Consider the following 19,763-nt stretch of genomic DNA (forward strand, 5'->3'; position numbering starts at 1 on the left):
TCCCAATAAGCGTATATATTGATTGGTTTGCTCATAAATGTCTCTGGCAGTGAAGCGGTTAACACTAGGGGGCGATCAAGGGGTTAAATGTGTTCATAAATGTTTCTAACTGGGGGGGTGGGACAGGGTGGAGGAGGAGACATATCGCTGTTCCTAATTACTAGGAACAGCTGATCTGTCTCTCCTCCCCTGTCAGAACGGGGGGGTAAACGCACAAATCTGGCTCTCGTGCCCGCGATCGTGGGTGGCCGGCGGATATCGCGGCCACTGGACACACAGCACATGCCTGCTATGGCTCTTAAAGGAGCCGATGTGTAGGTAGGACGATTTGGGGGAACGAGCCAACCTGCCGCCGTAAATGTGCGCAAGTGGTTACCCAGTGTCTACTGTATTCAAAATGCACATACCTTGCTGCACACCAAAATGCATGATAACACACTACAGTGTACAATTTTTGAGCCTTTCTGGTGCATTGGCAGCCCATTCATTTGAATTAACTGCCTTAATGCAGCACATGCTAAAGCCCATAGAAAATGCACATTAATGCACATGCATTAATGCACTACACCTGATTAAACACTTCTTAATGGGCCATTAAACAAATATACTGTTAGTCCTCAGCCTGCATGCAGTAATTCACTCTAAAGGGCAATTCATGCATGTGCTTGCAGGAGCACGTGTTGCATTTAGGTAGCCTATCCACACACATTGAACACACCTGCAATTCAGTACATCACAATGCACATAGCATTCACATATGTGTGCCTTATGTGCATTGGAGCGCCATCCAGAATCCATGGCAATGCACATCTACCGTATGACATGTCACCTGATGGTTGTGATGATGGAAAAGATAAATTCTCTTTTCTGCTAAAATATAACATTAACATTTTGTCTTTTCAGAGATGGAGAAAGGAAAAGCATGAGCACAGAACGGTATGTTTAAGATTAACCATAAAGATGTCAATACAAATTTATTTCTTTTCTTACAGCATTTACTTCTGTGTTCAGCAAAAAAAAGGGATAGTTTCCTCTACCATGACCTGAAACCGATTTGCTGTGCTTCCTCTATTTCTTTATATCCAGCTGTTTTTCAAGGAGGTTTATAGTGCATGGCCAACCTACCCTGGTAAAGTGAAGTAATCATTGGTGACCCAAAGCAGACTCCCCGGTACTTTTTTGCTGGCCGGAAAGATATCTCCATTGCATTATACACCCATCGGCTATAACTTTATAACCACTGAAAGGTTAGGTGAATACCACTGATTATATACAATAGCATCTGAAAGTCAGTGGGATATATCAGGCAACAAGTAAACATGTTGTCCTCAAAGTTAATGTTTTGAAAGCAGAAAAATGGGCAGTTTGTTGCATATGGGGTTGTGTAGCCGCAGACTGGTCAGGATGCCCATGCTAACCCATATCCACAGCCAAAAGCACCTTCAATGGGCATTTGATCAGAACTGGACCACGGAGCAGTGGAAGAAAGTGGATTAGTCTGATGAATCGTTTTCATTTACATCATGTGGATGGCCGGGAACGTGTGTGTCGTGCTATATGTGTGTGTGTGTGTGTGTGTGTGTGTGTGTGTGTGTGTGTATGTGTATAACTTTTACAAGTGTGGAAGCTGTACATAGTTATCAAAGTCCCCTTGTAAAGAGTAACTACGCTTGAACATACAGTACATAAAAATAACTATAATAAAAGTCTTATTAGGAGGTTTGCCTAGAACTCTCTAAAGGTGTAGCAGCCCAGAAAGGACCAGAATTAAAATCGTATTAAACTGAAAACCAAAAATGTAATACCCTGAATATTGTAGCTTACCAATCATTAGATGTGGTGGCTGCATTTGTTTTTTGTTTTTTGTTGGGCTATTTCCCCTCTGTTTTCCCCTGGTGATCTGGACAGTAACACTCTATCGGATTTGGATACACTGACAAATTGAAGATGAACTCAAGCGAATACTTTATAAACAGTTACTGAAAAGGTATAAAGGTTTTTACATACCGTATTTATCGGCATATAACACGCACCCCACTTTTAAGAGGGAAGTTTAAGGAAAAAACATTTTTTTCACAGACCCCTTTACAGTACACAGTCCCCCTCCCCCTACACAGTACATAGGCCCTATCCCAAGTACACAGCCCCTATCCCCAGTATACAGCCCCTTCATCCAGTACACAGCCCCCCATCCATTATACAACCCCCCTCCCCAGTATACACCCCCCATCCATTATACAGCCCCCCTCCTCAGTACACAGCCTCCCCCCATCCAGTACACAGCCCCCATCCGGTATACAGCCCCCTCCCTGCACTCCCAGAAGACCCCCAATCTCCTGGGACAGCACTGCCAGCACATTATGCAGTTAAGAAAAAAAATCTGTGTCAGCCCCTTCCATGCTGCTCATCCTGTGTTTCCAATCTCAAGCTACACTCAGAGGAGGAGGAGAGCAGCCAGAAAAAACTGAGCTATTGAGATATTTACAAGCTTCGTTTTACAATGACACTGATACAGGAGGAGCGGTGTAGGAGAAGGGGCTGGCAAGTGATTTTTTTCTCAACTTTAGACTATGCAGGCAGCTCTGTCCCAGGGCCAGGAGGAGGGATGGTCGGCCTGACCCCCCCCCCCCCCCGCAGTGGGTGGCTCCTGGGGCGAGCTCCCGATACCCGCCCCCCTGTTGGTAAAACATGATATCTTTTGAAAAACAGCAGACTTACTGACTAAATTGCCAGAAGAAAATGGAAGAAAAAAAGCTTAGAAAACGAATGTAGCCAGCCCATCTAAGAATTGGTAAGCTGCAATTTAATAAAAGTTTTACCTTTTGGAATTAATACTGCTTTGAAGGCTTAAGCTCACATTTAACCCCTTGACGCTGACGTAACACAAGTATGCGGCCCCACTGCACTGCGTTTTTTGCCGTGGGCCCGCATATTTGCTTACCTCTGTTTGTGCTGGGAGAACGCTGCACGACGCGCTTCTGGCACAGTGATCGGAGTCTTACCGAGAGACCCGTTTTAACAATCGGGACCCAGAATGTCCATTCCTGGTCACCTGATCACTGTGATAGCCCCTGATTGACTGTCACAGTAAGTCAATGTAAAGCCCACCCCTGTGTTTTCTATCTCTGTATAAGGACAAGAAAGATGCATTGTATCTTACTCTGTCCTTGCTGAGATGAGAAAATAGTGTGTGTAGATAAAAAATATATATCAATTAGAAAGATACCTAGATCAAGGTTTGATTTAGGTCAATGGCAAGGTTAGTGTTGGGTCAAGGTCAGGGTCAGTATTTTTTTTTGACAGGATTTTTTTTTTCCTTAACTGGTATCCGTGTCAGTTGGTATTAGGATAAAAAAAAAGCAAAATGCGCACTACAGGTTTTTTTTACTACTTTGGTCCAGTTTTCTTTAGATAATAGAAAAAAAAAACAGGAGATATCCATAACCATTTACTACCAAATGAAAGTCCAATTTTTCCTGAAAAAAAACAAAGTATAATCCACCTGGATGCACAAAGTAGTTATGATATGTACGGTTTTACTAACACGTGTCAAAGTTGCAAAATTGGGCATAGGTATTAATATTAATTTTACCCTTATGAGCGAAGGGGATAAGAAAGAAATTATAAATGCACATATTTTGATAGAAAAAAAAATGTGCATTATTATTTTTTCCCACAGGTTCTTGCAGAGCATTGCACTCGTGATAAGAGGATTGTGGGTACAATGTCAGGTTCCTGACACTTCCTCCAGCTCTCAGTTAGTAGAGAGTATTAGCGGACTATGAGTGTGCTTATTACCACTCTGAGTCCATTGAGAACTACAAGTCCGTCTACCGCTGTGGAGGATGTGACTTCTTTTTTTAATTAAGAGGATGTGACTTCTAGTTTATTTTTTCACAGATCACTGATGTTTCAGTGGCTGTGAGGGAGAGGAACCCCTGCACACTCTCACGAGGTGTGTTCTCTGTGGGTGAGAAGAAAGTAATTAGGAACTAACAGTCTAAACTACGTGGCATGTTCACCAATGTCAGGGGCCTGGCGGACAAGATGGGTGAACTAGAGATACTATTGTACGAGGAGAATTTGGATTTTGTGGGAATTTCAGAGACCCGGTTCAACAGCTCTCATGATTGGCTGGCAAACATTCAAGGGTATACCCTTTATTGCAAAGATAAAGGGGCAGAAGTATGCCTATATATCAGGAATAATGTACAAGTGAATGTGAGAGATGACATCACTAAGGGAGCTAGGGAGGAGGTGGAATCCTTATGGGTAGAGCTCCAAAGGGATGAAGCTAAGGGGAAAATAATACTGGGAGTATGCTATAGGCCCACTAACCTGAGGGAGGAAGGGGAGACTGATCTGCTATCACAATTTGGATTAGCAGCAAGGATGGGAAGTGTTATCATAATGGGGGATTTTAATTATCCAGACATAGACTGGGCAGAGGGAATTGCGCATTTATCTAAGGCTCGCCAGTTCCTAAATGTCTTACAGGACAATTTTATGGGTCAGATGGTAGATGCACCAATAAGAAATAAAGCATTACTGGATCTACTGATTAGCAACAATACAGACCTGATCACAGATGTGGAAATATGGGGCAATTTAGGGAACAGCGATCACAGATCAATTGGCTTCCATATAAATCAAACTAATAGGAAACATAAGGGGAATACAAAGACACTGAATTTCAAAAGAGCCAACTTCCCTAAACTACGAACCTTACTAGAAGGCATAAATTGGGATAAAATCTTAGGAACAAAGAACGCGGAGGAGAGATGGGTTTGCTTTAAGATCATATTAAATAAGGGCATTAGCCAATGCATCCCATTGGGTAATAAATTTAAAAGAGCGAACAAAAGTCCTGGATGGCTTAACTTCAATGTAAAAATGCATATAAAAGCAAAGGAGAAGGCCTTCAAAAAAGACAAGGTTGAGGGATCATCATCGGCATTCAGACTTTATAAAGAATGCAACAAGAAATGTAAGGGTGCAATAAGGACGGCTAAGATAGAACATGAAAGACACATTGCGGAGGAGAGCCAAAAAAAATCCCAAGAAACTCTTTAAGTAAGTAAATAGTAAAAAAAGGGAGGACAGACCTTATTAAGAATGAGGAAGGACATCTGGTTACAAAGGATGGGGAGATGGCGAAGGTATTGAATTTATTATTCTCCTTAGTCTTCACGAGGGAATCAGGACGGGCTTCAGTAACCAAAACTGCAGTGCTTATCCTCAAGACACATCACAGGAAGCACCTCCATGGTTGACAGAGGACAGAATTAAAATTAGACTTGGGAAACTTAACATTAATAAATCACCGGGACCAGATGGCTTGCACCCTAGGGTATTTAGGGAACTCAGTCAAGTAATTGCCAGACCATTGTTCCTAATTTTTACTGACCGTCTACTGACTGTAATGGTACCAGCTGATTGGAGAAAAGGCAATGTAACACCAATATTTAAAAAGGGCCCAAAATACGTCCCTGGAAATTACATACCAGGTAGCCTAACATCAATACTATGTAAACTTTTGGAGGGGAAGATAAGGGACTGTATACAAGATTTTAGTAATGCGAACGGTATCATTAGCAGTAATCAGCATGGATTCATGAAGAATCGTTCTTGCCAAACCAATCTACTAACCTTGTATGAGGAGATGAGTTGCCAGCTAGATAAAGGAAGGCCCGTAGACATGGTGTATCTGGATTTTGCAAAAGCATTTGACACAGTTCACCATAAACATTTACTGTACAAAATAAGGTCCGTTGGCATGGACCATAGGGTGAGTACATGGATTGAAAACTGGCTACAAGGGCGAGTTCAGAGGGTGGTGATAAATGGGGACTACTCGGAATGGTCAGAGTTTGTTCATAAATGACCTGGAGGATGGGGTAAACAGTTCAATCTCTGTATTTGCGGACGATACTAAGCTGAGCAGGGCAATAACGTCTCCGCAGGATGTGGAAACCTTGCAAGAAGATCTGAACAAATTAATGGGGTGGGCAACTACATGGCAAATGAGGTTCAATGTAGAAAAAAAGTAAAATAATGCATTTGGGTGGCAAAAATAGGAATGCAATCTATACACTGGGGGAAGAACCTCTGGGGAAATCTAGGATGGAAAAGGACCCGAGGATCCTAGTAGATAAGCTCCGCAATGGCATGCAATGCCAAGCTGCTGCTAACAAAGCAAACATAATTTTGGCATGCATTAAAAAGGGGATCAACTCCAGAGATAAAATGATAATTGTCCCGCTCTACAAGACTCTGGTCCAGCCGCACCTGGAGTATGCTGATAAGTTCTGGGCACCAGTTCTCAGGAAGGATGTACTGGAAATGGAGCAAGTACAAAGAAGGGCAACAAAGCTGATAAAAGGTCTGGAGGATATTAGCTATGAGGAAAGGATGCGAGCACTGAACTTATTCTCTCTGAAGAAGAGACGCTTGAGAGGGGATATGATTTCAATATAGGAATACCATACTGGTGACCCCACAATAGGGTTAAAACTTTTTCGTAAAAGGGAGTTTAACAAGACTTGTGGCCGCTCATTAATATTAGAAGAAAAGAGGTTTAACCTTAAACAGCATTGTGATGCATTGGTTAATACAGAGGTCTTCCAATATTTTTTGAGAACAGTTCCTATCTGGGTACCATTTACTTTAATGCTTGCAAAAAATTTAGAGTGACCAGTTCAACGCTTCAATTAGGGACAACTATATGATTTACATAGGGCTTTGCCCTGGCTAACTTTGACCTACCAAGGTGTTTAAAAGAAAGCTGCTCCTCACTACTTTGTCAGAAACCATGAAATCAAACTGAGACAGAAGTACAGTTAAATCACACTTGTTTAATAATAAAAGTAAAAAGAACAAACGTAGTCAAAACATAGCCAGAGTTCAGGAACCGGAACGTATAGTCAGACAAGCCAAACGTCAGGGAGCCAGAGATGAGCGTGGTCAAACAGCAAGCAGGATCTGGAGCCAGAAGGGATGTCAACCAAGCAAGTCTTTTAACAGGAATGCAGAAGAGGGTCTCTGGGATTTTGATTAAGGCGAAGACAGAGATCCTCTAGGCCAGACGGCTTAAGTAGGCAGGACTGACGAGCAGGATATCATCAACAGCTGAGTAACTGGAGAGATAGAAGCTGGCAATTAGCCGACAACTGAGCGGCCAGCTCAGAGAATGAAGAGCTGAGCCAAGCCCTGACACTTTATCTATTTCTAGCCCTATTTATGTATTTTGTATTAAAGTGGTTGTAAACTCAGGAAAAAAAAACCTGCAAGACAAAGGCATAATGAACTAGTATGCATCACATATTGGCTCATTCTGAAATACTTATCTTAGATCGAAACTGTTGCAGCGGTCCCCGCACACCACTGTGCCTAGTGACATGTCTCCCGGAGTTATTTCTGGGTTTGCGGGCTGCGGCGCTGTGATTGGTCGGAGCCACGATGACGTCACTCCTACGCATGCGCATGGGAGCCGCCAGGCATGGCTACTGAAGAAGCGTCACCAACAGGCAAGTTTAGGAGATGATCACGGTACCTACAGGTAAGCCTTATTATAGGTTTACCTGTGGTTAAGGTGGTGTAACAGGGTTTACAACAACTTTAAGGCTAATTGTTAAAGCATTTAGCCGGCCATCCTAATATTGTGTGTTGGTCAGTTCTTTAGGTGACCACACAAAAGACCCAAGAACAGGATGTGATATCTTTACATTTTGTAATCCTCTAATTCTGAGATATTCACTGAAAAAGTTTACGGTATGTGCAGTCCTAAAAAAAACCTTTCCCCAGACTATTTTAATAGCAATCTTCCTTTAAGCTTATATGTGCCCTTAGCGTATTTTATGTTCTCTACTTTTTAAAAGCCTTCCTTGTGTAGAAATCCAAAATGCTTGAGACACCACCATCAGCCACCCCAGCAGACTCAGAGCTATTACTTATGTGACACCCTATAGTGTTTCCTTTTAAAAACCTCTCCACCAGCAGCTAGAAAGAAGGTTATTTAGGGAGGTGAGGGAAGGGTTGGAGGAGCTGGGCCAGCATTGACAGCAGTTAGACACTGCCAGAAAAGGAGAAGGCTATGACATAGCAGGAAGGAGAGGATATGCTAGGTAATTAGCATTACCCTGTGATTAAGAGCTCTCGTGTTTTGTACACAATCACAACAGTCGTAGAAAGGCTGTACATGAAACCTTTGAATTGGACCTTACCATCTCCACCTCCCATGAAGCATTTGATAACAAGGGTTCATGTTTGCTTTGTGCCTGTGTTGTGTGGCTGGCCATTCCTTAGTTTGGTTAGTTACTCATAAGTCTTTTGTGGTTATACTGGGATATAAAAAAGAGACCAGTAACTGGTTTGAACAGGTGACCAATGCACCTATTGTATTTATAGGCAAGGCAGTATAATTTCTTTATGCTTTGATTCATTTACTTTGGCTTTAAAGGAGCAGCTTTTAACCTAATTATTGTCAGAAACCAGTGAAATGTTTCCTGAGGTTTCATTGGCGCTTGGTCAGCTGGCTTAATAAACGTCTTACATACTTCAATAGCAAAATCCTAAAATGATCAACCTCTTGTTGTTGTATAATAATTACTGACTTGGTTCCTGTCAAACTTGAAGTTTAAAGTGTCCCAACTTATCCTGTTTGTTTTTTTTATAATATAAGAAAAAATCCAACAGGAAGAGTGTAAAAAACACTGGTGGAAGAAACTAGGGTGGAAAAGTATATAGCGAGTTTCCAAATCTTATGTGTTATGATTTTAAAGATTTGTCCAGCAAGTCATAGTGACACTTTAAAATCACCAGCCCTTCCAATGTTAACTGAGTTCTAAATGTGTAATTTAAAGCGAGGTTCCACCCAAAAGTTTAACTTCCGCTCATTTGTTTCCTCCCCCCTCCGGTGCCACAATTGCCACCTTTCGGGGGGAGGGGGGGGGACAAGATGCCTGTCTTTTTGACATGTATCCTTTTCCCACTTCAAGGGAGCCACAGCCGTGGATATTGACGTTTCCACTCCCTCCTCCTCCTCCTCCTTTTCCTGTAGCCGGGCCAGTAGGAATGAGGAGCGGAGCTTCACGCATGTGCACTAGGGTTCCCGGTGTGAAGCCATAAGGCTACACTGCCAGGTTCCCTTACCCGCAATGGTGGCGGCAGAACCCGACAGCTGATGGAAACATCAACTGTGGTGCTGACATCGCTGGACTCCAGGACAGGTAAGTGTCCTAATATTAAAAGCCAGCAGCTGCAGTATGTGTAGCTGCTGGTTTTAAATTTTTGCAGCGGTGGGCGGACCTCCGCTTTAAGCTGGATACAAATCTGTTTTTGAGTTTGGGGATTTTTTGGCATTTGATGGGATGTATTTAAAAAGGAAGTAAACCCTTACTTTGTTTGCTCCCTACAAACCCTGCAAATTAAAAGCATAATGGGCTAGTATGCATCGCATACTAGCCCATTATGTGACACTTACCTGCAAACGAATCCCGTGCTGTCCCCTGTACAGGCCGTTTCCATCATTGCCCCTCTTCCTTTCGAGGCCGCAGACTTCTGCTCTGTGACTGGCCGGAGCCCCGTGATGTCACTTGCGCGTATGCGCACAGGAGCTGTCAGTCACGGGCACACGCTGGGGAAGAAACGGCACAGAGGTCCATTTCTTCACAGCGCATGCGCCGATGACATCATCAGCGCACTACAAGGGAAATATCTTTTAAACGGCACACGTTTAGGAGATATTTCAACTATATGTCAGCCTTATTCTAGGCTTAACTATAGGTAAAAGTCAGCAAGGATGGTTTACAACCACTTTAAAGGAGACGTATAGTGGTTGTGTATATAAATCGCATATCATTTTTTTTATTACAATTAGAATAACCTACATTTCTATGTCTGGTTTATATTTATTTTGTTTTACAGGGTAATTATAGAATATTGCATAATAATCTTTTTTAGTTTTTTCGAACCAGCAAGTAATGCTTCAGGCTCCATTCACAGTTCAGCTGTAAGTTGAAAGCAGGCAATGTCTGTTGCGTTGTTTCACTGACTAACCCATGGTGCTCTGTGAATCATTTGTCATGTATTGTGTATAAGGGCATAATTATAAGGCAGTAAATTTGACTTTCACTGAACATTCGATGGTGCTAAATGAATCAATGTAATTGACTTTCACTGAACATTCGATGGTGCTAAATGAATCAATGTAATTGAAAACACGTGCACCAGGAAGGTTCACCTGCAGTGAATGTGTGTTGAATGCCAGATTCACTGTGTAGTGCAACAGTGTTCCATAAGTACTTTGTAGAACATGGCATTAACTCCAATCAAATTTTAGGACTTTCAGTGAGATCAGCTCAGCAGAAGAACAGTATGAATTGTGTCGAGAACTCTGCAAGGACCTAGCAGAAGATCTACATAAAGAAGGACTAAAGGTTTGTATAGAAGCCATTTACTTTCTCTTCTAGAAACCGTAAAATGATGTGTGCACTGTGAGTTGGGTTGTTCTATTGAGGTCCCTTTTTATCTGTGTATAAGCACGCATAGGTACTTCAGTATGGGTTTAGATGGCTTTGTTGGTGTGAATGTCTATTATTGAAAATGGTGCACTCCGTTAGTATGTGGGGTGCCAGCTGGGCCAGGACAAGGGGTGGGTAAGAGGCTGCCCTAGGCGCAGTGGGGATTTTAAGAGGCTGTGCTAGAATTGGTGATGGGGGGGGGGTTACTAGGAGAGTAGATTTCTTTTAGGAAGGGGGATTTGGGGAAGGGATTGTGCTAGTAGGGATGATTGCAGGGATTTGTACTAGGAGGAGAAATTTGTAGGGATGATTTGTGCTGGGAGAGGGGGATTTGGGGGGGGGGGGGATTTATGCTCAGAAGGAAAATTTATTTGAGGGGCGAGTGAATTTCTGTGAGGGCGATTTGGGGGGAGGATTGATGCTAATAGGGATGATTGGGGGGAAATTTTAGGGGGTGGGAGGGGGATAAATGTTAGGAGAGGGGATTTGTGCTTGGAGGTTGGAGTTGGGGAGGGAGAGCATTTGAGCTAAGAGGGAGATTAATATAGTTGGAGTTTTTTGGCTTTCAAGGGAATTTATGCTCAAATTTTTTGGGAGGGGCGCCGCCTGCCATCTTTGCCCTAGGCGCTAGATGACCTTGTCCCAGTGCTGGCTGCCAGTAAGACAGGAAGTTGTCTCTTCTTGGGGTAGGCTTTGTTCAATGTACCCCAGCTACATAGTCTTTCCAAAGCACTATACGGATCCTGACATATACATCCACATTAACTGTTAGAACATGTTGGCTGCATCCAAGACACCAGACTCGCTTTATACTCTGCATTCTCTGCTCCTGTAGTGAACCGTATAGTGCTGGCAGATGTGGTCAGTAAAGAAATCATTTATGTCAACATTGATTAAATTGTTTTCTGCTCGCAGAGTATTGCAGATTTGGTTGGTTGTTTGGTTTTCCACAGTAAGCACATGTTCTTGTCTGTAATGATTTACATACAGATGTAGATTTACTGTGCAGCAGAGGTTTTTTGTCCAGAGCATGTTCCTAAGGCTGAACTGTAGTCATCTGGAAAACCCCATATAATGGATATAATTATATACTTTTTGAATATTTCAGTCCTGTTACAGCTCTTGTCACTCCTGTCAAGCTGTCTGGCTGCACAGTGGTAATACTGAATTAAAACATAAACACTTGCCATGCTCTGCCCACCCATTACCACTCACTACATGGTCAGTAAATGTAATCCAGATGGGAAATGGGGAGATGTATGCCGAAGGAAAAAGGGGTTGATGGACTTTAAAGGTAACCACTGTAATCCCAAGTTGAAAAAAGTGCTCATAAATATACAAATGTATAAATTCACATTTTATTTGGATATATATCAAATCATCATAAAACATTTGAGTATTGTGAAGTGTGTGTGCTATAAAAATGTGGAGTTCTCATATATACAGATATATATATATATATATATATATATATATATATATATATATATATATATATATATATATATTATAATATAATATATTTTATATAAAAACACAGAGAAACCTGTGCCAGTTGGCCCACATTTCAAACACTAATCAAGTGTAAATATATTGTAGTGTGTCTTCCATATGAAGGTGCCAATTGCGGAATTACTGTAACAATGCCAGTGGATCACTACGCGTTTCTCCAACAGCTAAATTTTTACATGGCTGCAGTGTACTAACTACTGCATGAAGCAGCCACAGGCAATGGTCTGTTCAGTCTTGGAATTCAAGGATAGCAGATACAGCTGACAATATAATGAGCCACCAGAAATAATAATACACTTTAGGAGTGCTACAGCTCAGCTCTGAGAGCATCTTGGTTCTAGAGGCTACAAGGTGATCTTGCATTGGATTTACTGTTAGGCATATTGATTTTATCTAATCCACATGCAGCAGCTATTTAATAGCTGATGCCAAGTTCATATGTATATTCATAGTAGTCACCGCAGGAATGCAGCTGTTGAAGTATGATGTCACTGTAGAAGTGTGAGGTTTATTGGAATGCTCCTCCAAACTAATCAGCACAAATTGTATGTGCTTATGGTGAGGTTTCCTTATCTCTCCTAATATTGTCAAAGGTTATTTTAAGTAAAGGGAGTAACTCTAACATATACATCAATTTTTGACTTATACGTAATTTAAATCTTGAATGCTCAAGCTGTCTGGCTGTTCATTTTTTCTCTAGGTGAGCTGAAGCAGTAACTTTCCAAGGCTGAAGCTACATTTTCCTGAAGGGGGTAGAATGCTCCAGCTAACTAACTCTTTACTGCTTTCTGTAAAGTAGAGGACAGCATATTGGGGAGGGGGGGGGGGGGGTATAAATGGAGGGGTTAGATTGAAATATGATAAACCCTTTAAAAAATACTGCAAAATGGCATGCTATATAAATAGCATACAAAGCATAGGAAAACATAAAATAGGGGTTGTGGGAAGAGGCACATGACACCGTCATGCACCTCCGTCCCTATATCTAGCAGAAAGAGAGGGGGTTGGGACTTTAGATGAGGTATAAGACACGAGACAAAATAATTATCGAGCACATAAAAACATGTTTGTTACAATACAGAAACCGAAAAAATAGCACATTGCAATTGATACACACATAGAAGTAGAAAATCAATTTATATACACACATAATAAATATATCATATATTGCATTTCCTGTATATACAACCACAATGTTTTAGCACTGCAACACATAATAATGGGAGCCGCAATTTGTACTTCATGTCAAATGATTGTAAATATAGCAGAAATACTCATAGTGATGTTTAAAAGTAGAAAACATGGCAGAACGTTGGTATAAAATATAGTTGCATCCAAAAGGCTCTATGCATTTTGTGTACTCACTCCACTTCCTCTGGAGCGGATGCGCACTAAGTATCTGCAGAAAGATAATATATATATATTGAGATACCAATATGGTATAGTAAGTATCCCAAATAACAGGGAGAATACATACATTTTTATACTTCCATGTGTGTATCAAGTGCAATGTGCTATTTTTTCTGTTTCTGTATTGTAATAAACATACTTTTATGCTTTCGTTAATTCATCATGTGTCTTCTGCCTCATCTAAATTCCCAGCCCCCTCTCTTTCAGCATAGAAAAGCATGGGTTTGATGATGTACTTTTCCCTGTCATTCATAATTGGCACAGAAGAACAGTAGCTATAAATTATGTAATTATAAATTCCACTTTTTGCTCAGGACACAGAGCCATAGTAATTACTATGTGGGTTATATCGGACCGACAGGTGCTGGACACTGGCACGCCCCTAAAGACGTGTACTCCCCTATATAACCCCTCCCATTACTGGGAGTCCTCTGTTTTTTCACAAGTGTCTAAGGTGTTGGTCATGAGTAAAGATGTGCTGTGCTGAGCTCCACGGGCAGAAATCCTTGATGAGGGCTAGCCATGCTGACCGGATCCATTCTGATGTCTTTTCATGGGCTAAATGAATGGTACCCAGGCCTCGTATCCGAAGAAACAAGGTTTTGCCTGCGAACGCTTCTCTTTAGAGAGCTGGGCCCTGGGATCCAGTACTTTTTGGTAGTGAGGCCATAAAGTTTTACTGGCAGGGTGCTGTCGCAGGTCCAGGATTGCGGGATAACCTGAGAGTTCCCTGGTTCCTGAAGGTTTCCTATAAGGTCTTGGAGCCTACCGTGAAGGGTGAAGATTGGGTCTTTATCTCTGATAAAACCCTGCTGCGAGGATAAGGTAAGGTAGATTTTCTCAGGAATTTCTCCTTCTATGTATAGTGTTGTCATGCCTATGTGTCACCACTGGGGGTCGTATTGAGTACTCACCGTCCTGACTCTGGAAACGGCAGAAGCCTTCACTCTCCTCTCCTCCAGCCGGAACAGACCTTCTGGTAAGAAAATGGGGGTCTGGTCTCTTCCTGTGCCCCCAGATTGGCTTTATTCCCCTTCGCGGGGTGGCATGCCAAGACAGTTGCCTCCCTTTTGAAAAAAGATAGAGAAAAATATAAAGGGCAGACCGCGGCCGCATCAGCGGAGGATTTACTCCCCCGGCCATGCTTACAGGTCCACAGGACGCTACCAGCATGGGAAAACACCTTCCTTGAAAGGAAAGGGGGGCGTGGCTAATGGCGTCAGACGCGACCACACATGGAGGAAGCTGGTCTCAGTGCTGTATGTGTGCAAGCTGCTGCTGACTGTGGAGGGACAGCAGGTGGATGGCTTGATCAAGGGTTAGTGTACACAGGTTTACTCCTTTGGCACATTATACTTTGCTGTAGCTAAGGTTAATAGCAGCTAATGGTGCTGAACTATAGCCTAGCAATGTACATTCTTTTGCAAAGTGCCTCTGCCTTATGCTTCAGGCTATGAATGGTAATGGGAGCAGGAACTTCTCCAAAAGGTCATTTGTTTTGCACTGTAAACTAAATGCATTTCCAAAGAATGTCCTCCTCCCCTGAGAGGGATATGGCTAGTCAAATTGACCCATCAGGGGTAGAACACTTCAGCCCCTGTATATATCATACAAACTGTTTTTTTTTTTCTACCATTTAAAAATTTGAAAGAAGATTAATGCTATAATGTCTCTCCATAGTAGGACTAAACATAGCAGATTCCCATCTAGTCCTCAGGGCCCTTTTGTTGAGGTGCGGGAGGCTGGGGATCAGGTAGATCTTCCCAAATATTAGAAGATACTTATTTTTCCTCTTCGGAGGATCCTAACAGGGAAGGAGTAGCCTCACAAATCAGGTGCTTGGCTACTCCCTTACTTGACCCTTTTGTTGCCTGCAGCACAGGCTCTTGAGGTATCTACCTCTAAGTTCATTTGAACCTCCCCACCTGGGGATGTTTTTTCCTATTCATGCATAGCTTATGTATTCTGAATGGGAACATTTCTATGAAGAAATGGGGGCTGCAATCACCTCAGTGAGCAGAGTCTCGCATGTCCAGTAGATAATGCACTGATGTTAAAGGATCCAGCAAATTAAAGTTGGAACTTCCTTTTAAAGACAAGATGTCTTTTGCAGTCCTTGCTGCAATTGGTGTATCTCAGTCCTTTAACCCTTTAACGTCTGCTCTACCATTTTGGTGGAGCACATTTTGAGTCATGCTAACTCATTGAAAAATGTGGACTTCAAAGGGTTAAGGAACAGTTTAAAGAGATACCTGAGATTCTGCCTGAGGAGGTTCAAACATGTCTCCTTTTATCGTGCTGCCTCTCCTATGCCTGGGGTATCTGCCTCTAGGCAGTCTCGACAGTCTCAATCGTCAGGTTCAAGGGAAAGTCCCCAAAGGCAGCACCAGGATCTTGGGTGCAGAAAGCCCACAAAGCAGAATGCTAAAGCCTTCTCTTGAAGGAGCACCCCCATTCGTTTGGGTGAGGGTAAAGTTCCTGCGATTCTCAAAATCTGGCAAGAGCAGAGGGATTTCTGCATTTTTTTCTCTAGGTTACGACTAGCGTTCTGAGAGCCCGGATGGCTCAGTCGGCATTTGATCTGAGGGTCCAAGGTTCGGGACCCTGTTTGGGTGCTGCCTGTGGGGTCCTTGGGCTGCTGATGAGGCAGTCTTTATGCAAGAGTTTCCGTCTCTGAGAGTGTTCCTAAGGATCCAGAGAAAAAAGAAGTCTCTCTTTCTGGCCTCTGGATCAGCTGTTATACCAGTCGGTGATATCAGAGGTTCCCTTAGTGGAACAGGGTTTTTTTTTTGGCTCAAACCTTTTAAGGTTCCAGAACCAAACAGAGAGGCAAGACCCATTCTAGATCTCGAAGATCTGAATCGGCACTCCAAACATCCAATCCTTTCATAATTCGATTGGCTGTGTCCATCCTGCAAGGAGGGGAGTTGCATATATCCATGTGCCAAAGTTTCCCCCTTACCGGAAATTTCGGCGGTTTGAAATATAAATTTTTTTTTTCAGTTGTGACCCTGCCATTCGGCTTAGCCACAGCACCACGAGTGTTCTGAAAGATTATGGCACCTCCTTTAGCTAGGTTAAGGGCTAAAGGCATAGCGGTCCTAGCCTATTAGAAGATCTACTTTTAATAGATCATTCAGTCTCAGGTCTAAATCCAGAGTCTGATCTCAGACGTAAATATATGAAATCTCTAGGTTGGATTCTCAACCTAGGAAGATTCTCCTTAAAACCATCAAGGAGATTACGGTACTTGGGTGTTGGTTATAGATATCATACAGAAGATGGTATTCTTACCCCAGACAAGAATCAGTTCCATTGTAGGACTAATTCAACTTATTTGGCTGTGCAGGAGATTTTTAGGGGAAATGGTGGCCTCCTTCAAGGCCGTCCTTTATGCACAGTTTTACTCAAAGACTGCTTCAAGACATCATCCTGTCGGTCTGGAATAAAAATTCAGGCCTTGTTTGTTTCCAATAAGCTTGGCTCCTGACATAGTCAGAGCCTAAATTGGTGGTTGTTATCCAGCAAAAGGGAAAATCTTTATCCTGGAAGGTGTTAACAACAGATGCCAGCCTTCTAGGCTGGGGAGCAGCTCTGGAAGAAGATTCTGTCCAGGGGAGATGGTCCAGGTTAGAGGACCTTGCCTATCAACTTTCTTGGAAGTTTCAGGCAGTACATCTGGCCCTAGAATCTTGGCGGTCAGACTACGGGACTGTCCTGACAGGATTCAGTCTGACAAGGCCACGGCGGTGGATTACATCAATCACCAGGGGTGCATGAGAGGTCGTGCAGCCCAAAAAGAGGTGAATAATGCTTGGGCAGAACACAACACTCCTTGCCTATCAAGAATTCTAATTTTTCAGGCGTACTACTTGAGTCTTCGACAATTATTTCCGGGAGAATGATCTCTTCAGCCCGACATCTTTCTTGCGATATGTGAGAAGATGGGGTATTCCAGACATGGACCTATTCGTGTTCAGATTCATTAACAAAGTCAACAACTTTATGTCGAGAACAAGGGGTCTTCCCATTAGATCAGTTTTCACTGATCTATGCATTTCCTCCAGTTCTGCTACTTCCGCGCCTTCTCCGCAGGATTAAGCAGGAATGAAAGCAGATTCTGGTGGCCCTAGCAGGTCCCAGAAGATTTACTCAGATCATAAAGATGGCATTAGGAGTCCTTCGGACTCTGCCATTATAGCCAGACCTTCTTGCAGAAGGTCCGGTATTTCATACTACCTTATGGATGAAAAATTTTAACAGGTCTGACTGTTGAATCCCACTCTATAAAAGATTGTGGGTGATCTCATTTGGTAGTGTCTTCTTTAATTAATGCCAGGAAGCCGGCTTCCAGAATCACTTACTATAGAGTCTGGAAGGCATATGTTTCTTGGTGTGGATCCAGGGGTTGGCACCCCAGGAAGTATGTCATAGGCAGGATTCCTGATGTCCTGCACATGGGATCTGAAATTAAGCTGGCCTTGACTTCTATCAAGAGCCAGATCCCGGCCTTGTCATTGTTTTTTCCTATGGCCTCTTGCTTCCCACTCTTGGTACATAACTTATTCAGGGGATAACACGGTTTATTCCCCCTATCAAGGCACCTCTAAATCCTTGGGATTTAAAATTGGTCTTATCGCCTTTGCTGAATCAGCTGTTTGAATCTTTGCGAGAGATTTCCTTGATTCTTTGACAAGAAAGATAATCTTTTCTGGTTGCCATTTCTTCTGCTAGAAGAGTATCGGAACTAGCGGCTCTTTCTTGTAAAAGCCATATTTCTTCTGGCATAAGGATGAGATGGTTTTATGTCCTCATCCTGAATTCCTACCGAAAGTGGTAACAGGTTTTTCATTTAAACCAAGATATTCTTCTTTCTTTCTCCCCAGAGCCTTAATCTAGGGAAGAGAAGGCACTACATTCTCTTGATGTAGTAAGAGCGATCAGAGGCTATTTAAAGGCGACTGCCACAGGCTCCAAGATGTGGACAGGCAGCGTCAAGATCCACTATTTTCCAAAGGGATTTGTCAAGTGATTATTCAACCTTCAGCTTAAAGAAGAAAATTCTTCCTTCTCATATTAAGAGCACACTCATCCAGGGCGATTAGTGCCTCTTGGGTGGTGCATCATCAGGCCTCTACGGCCCAGATCTGTAAGACTGCGACTTGGTCTTCGGTTCATACGTTTATCATATTTTATCAAATCGATATTAAAGGTCATGAGGATATTGCCTTTGGGCACAGTATACTGCAGGCTACAGTCCTCTGGCCTCCTGTTTTTTGTTCTGTCTCCCCCCGCCCCTTCAGTTGCCATTGCTATGGGACATCCCACATAGTAATTACTATGGCTCTGTGTCCCCTGATGTAAGAAAAGAAAATAGGATTTTTATAACAGCTTACCTGTAAAATCCGTTTCTTTGATGTACATCAGGGGACACAGAGGTCCCTCCTTTCTTTGGGATACACTTGCATTGCTTGGCTACAAAACTGAGGACTCAGTAATGGGAGGGGTTATATAGGGGAGTACGCGCCTTTAGGGGCGTGCCAGTGTCCAGCACCTGTCGGTCCGATATAACCCACATAGTAATTACTATGGCTCTGTGTCCCCTGATGTACATCAAAGAAAGGATTTTACCGGCAAGCTGTTATAAAAATCCTATTTATAAATTTTTCTGGTTTCTTATGCCGCGTACACACGACCGGACTTTCTGGCAGACTAGGTCCGAGGGAATCATTCCATTGGATAGCCCGATCGTGTGTGGGATAGTCTGATCGTTTTTCTTAAAAATAAAATAAAAAATCTGACGGACCTAGAAATAGAACATATTTTAAATCTGTCCGACGGACTCAATTCCTGTCGGGAAAACCATTTGACAGCACAGGCTTCATTTGCAGGCAAGTGCCACATGATGGGCTAGTATGTGATGCATACTAGCCCATTATGCTTTTACTTTGCAGGGGAATAAAGAGGAAGTAAAACCCATCTTAAAGCGGAATTCCACTGACCATAAAGTGCAGGCTGAATAAAAGTAATAGTTATAACTACTATAAATGCAAATGAAAGTTTGGCGATTTTGTATTTTATTTTTCTTAACAGTAATGATTATTTTCCAGCTTCACAACCAGAAATCATAATATAGTTATTTTATCTATGAATTTCCTGCTGTGGCTACATTTGTTTAAAGTTATTTCCTGCTCTGAGTCTTGGGGATCAGCTGCTGATGTTTTCTAACCATTTATTAAACATTAGGCGGTGTAGTGTGGCAGGTCCTTAGAGCAGCTGGAGTTCAGGCAATGGGTGCGTCTAGCAGTTCCCATTAGGAGC

The 19,763-nt window shown here is 42.5% G+C and overlaps 1 protein-coding gene across 4 annotated transcripts in view; it reads left to right on the forward strand.

Moving 5' to 3' along the window:
- The window catches only part of POLK (DNA polymerase kappa), a 192,157-nt gene that overhangs the window by 139,923 nt on the left and 32,471 nt on the right, over positions 1 to 19,763 (forward strand). For all 4 annotated transcript variants that reach the window (XM_077462548.1, XM_077462550.1, XM_077462549.1 and 1 more), the window contains 2 exons: positions 904 to 936; positions 10,340 to 10,436. In XM_077462548.1, the coding sequence (XP_077318674.1) occupies positions 904 to 936; positions 10,340 to 10,436 (130 nt within the window). The remainder of the gene's footprint in view (positions 1 to 903; positions 937 to 10,339; positions 10,437 to 19,763) is intronic.

Source organism: Lithobates pipiens, unplaced genomic scaffold, assembly GCF_037356315.1.
Source record: "Lithobates pipiens isolate NorthernLeopardFrog02 unplaced genomic scaffold, aLitPip1_a1.2 Scaffold_3, whole genome shotgun sequence".
In the NCBI taxonomy this organism is placed as follows: domain Eukaryota; kingdom Metazoa; phylum Chordata; class Amphibia; order Anura; family Ranidae; genus Lithobates; species Lithobates pipiens.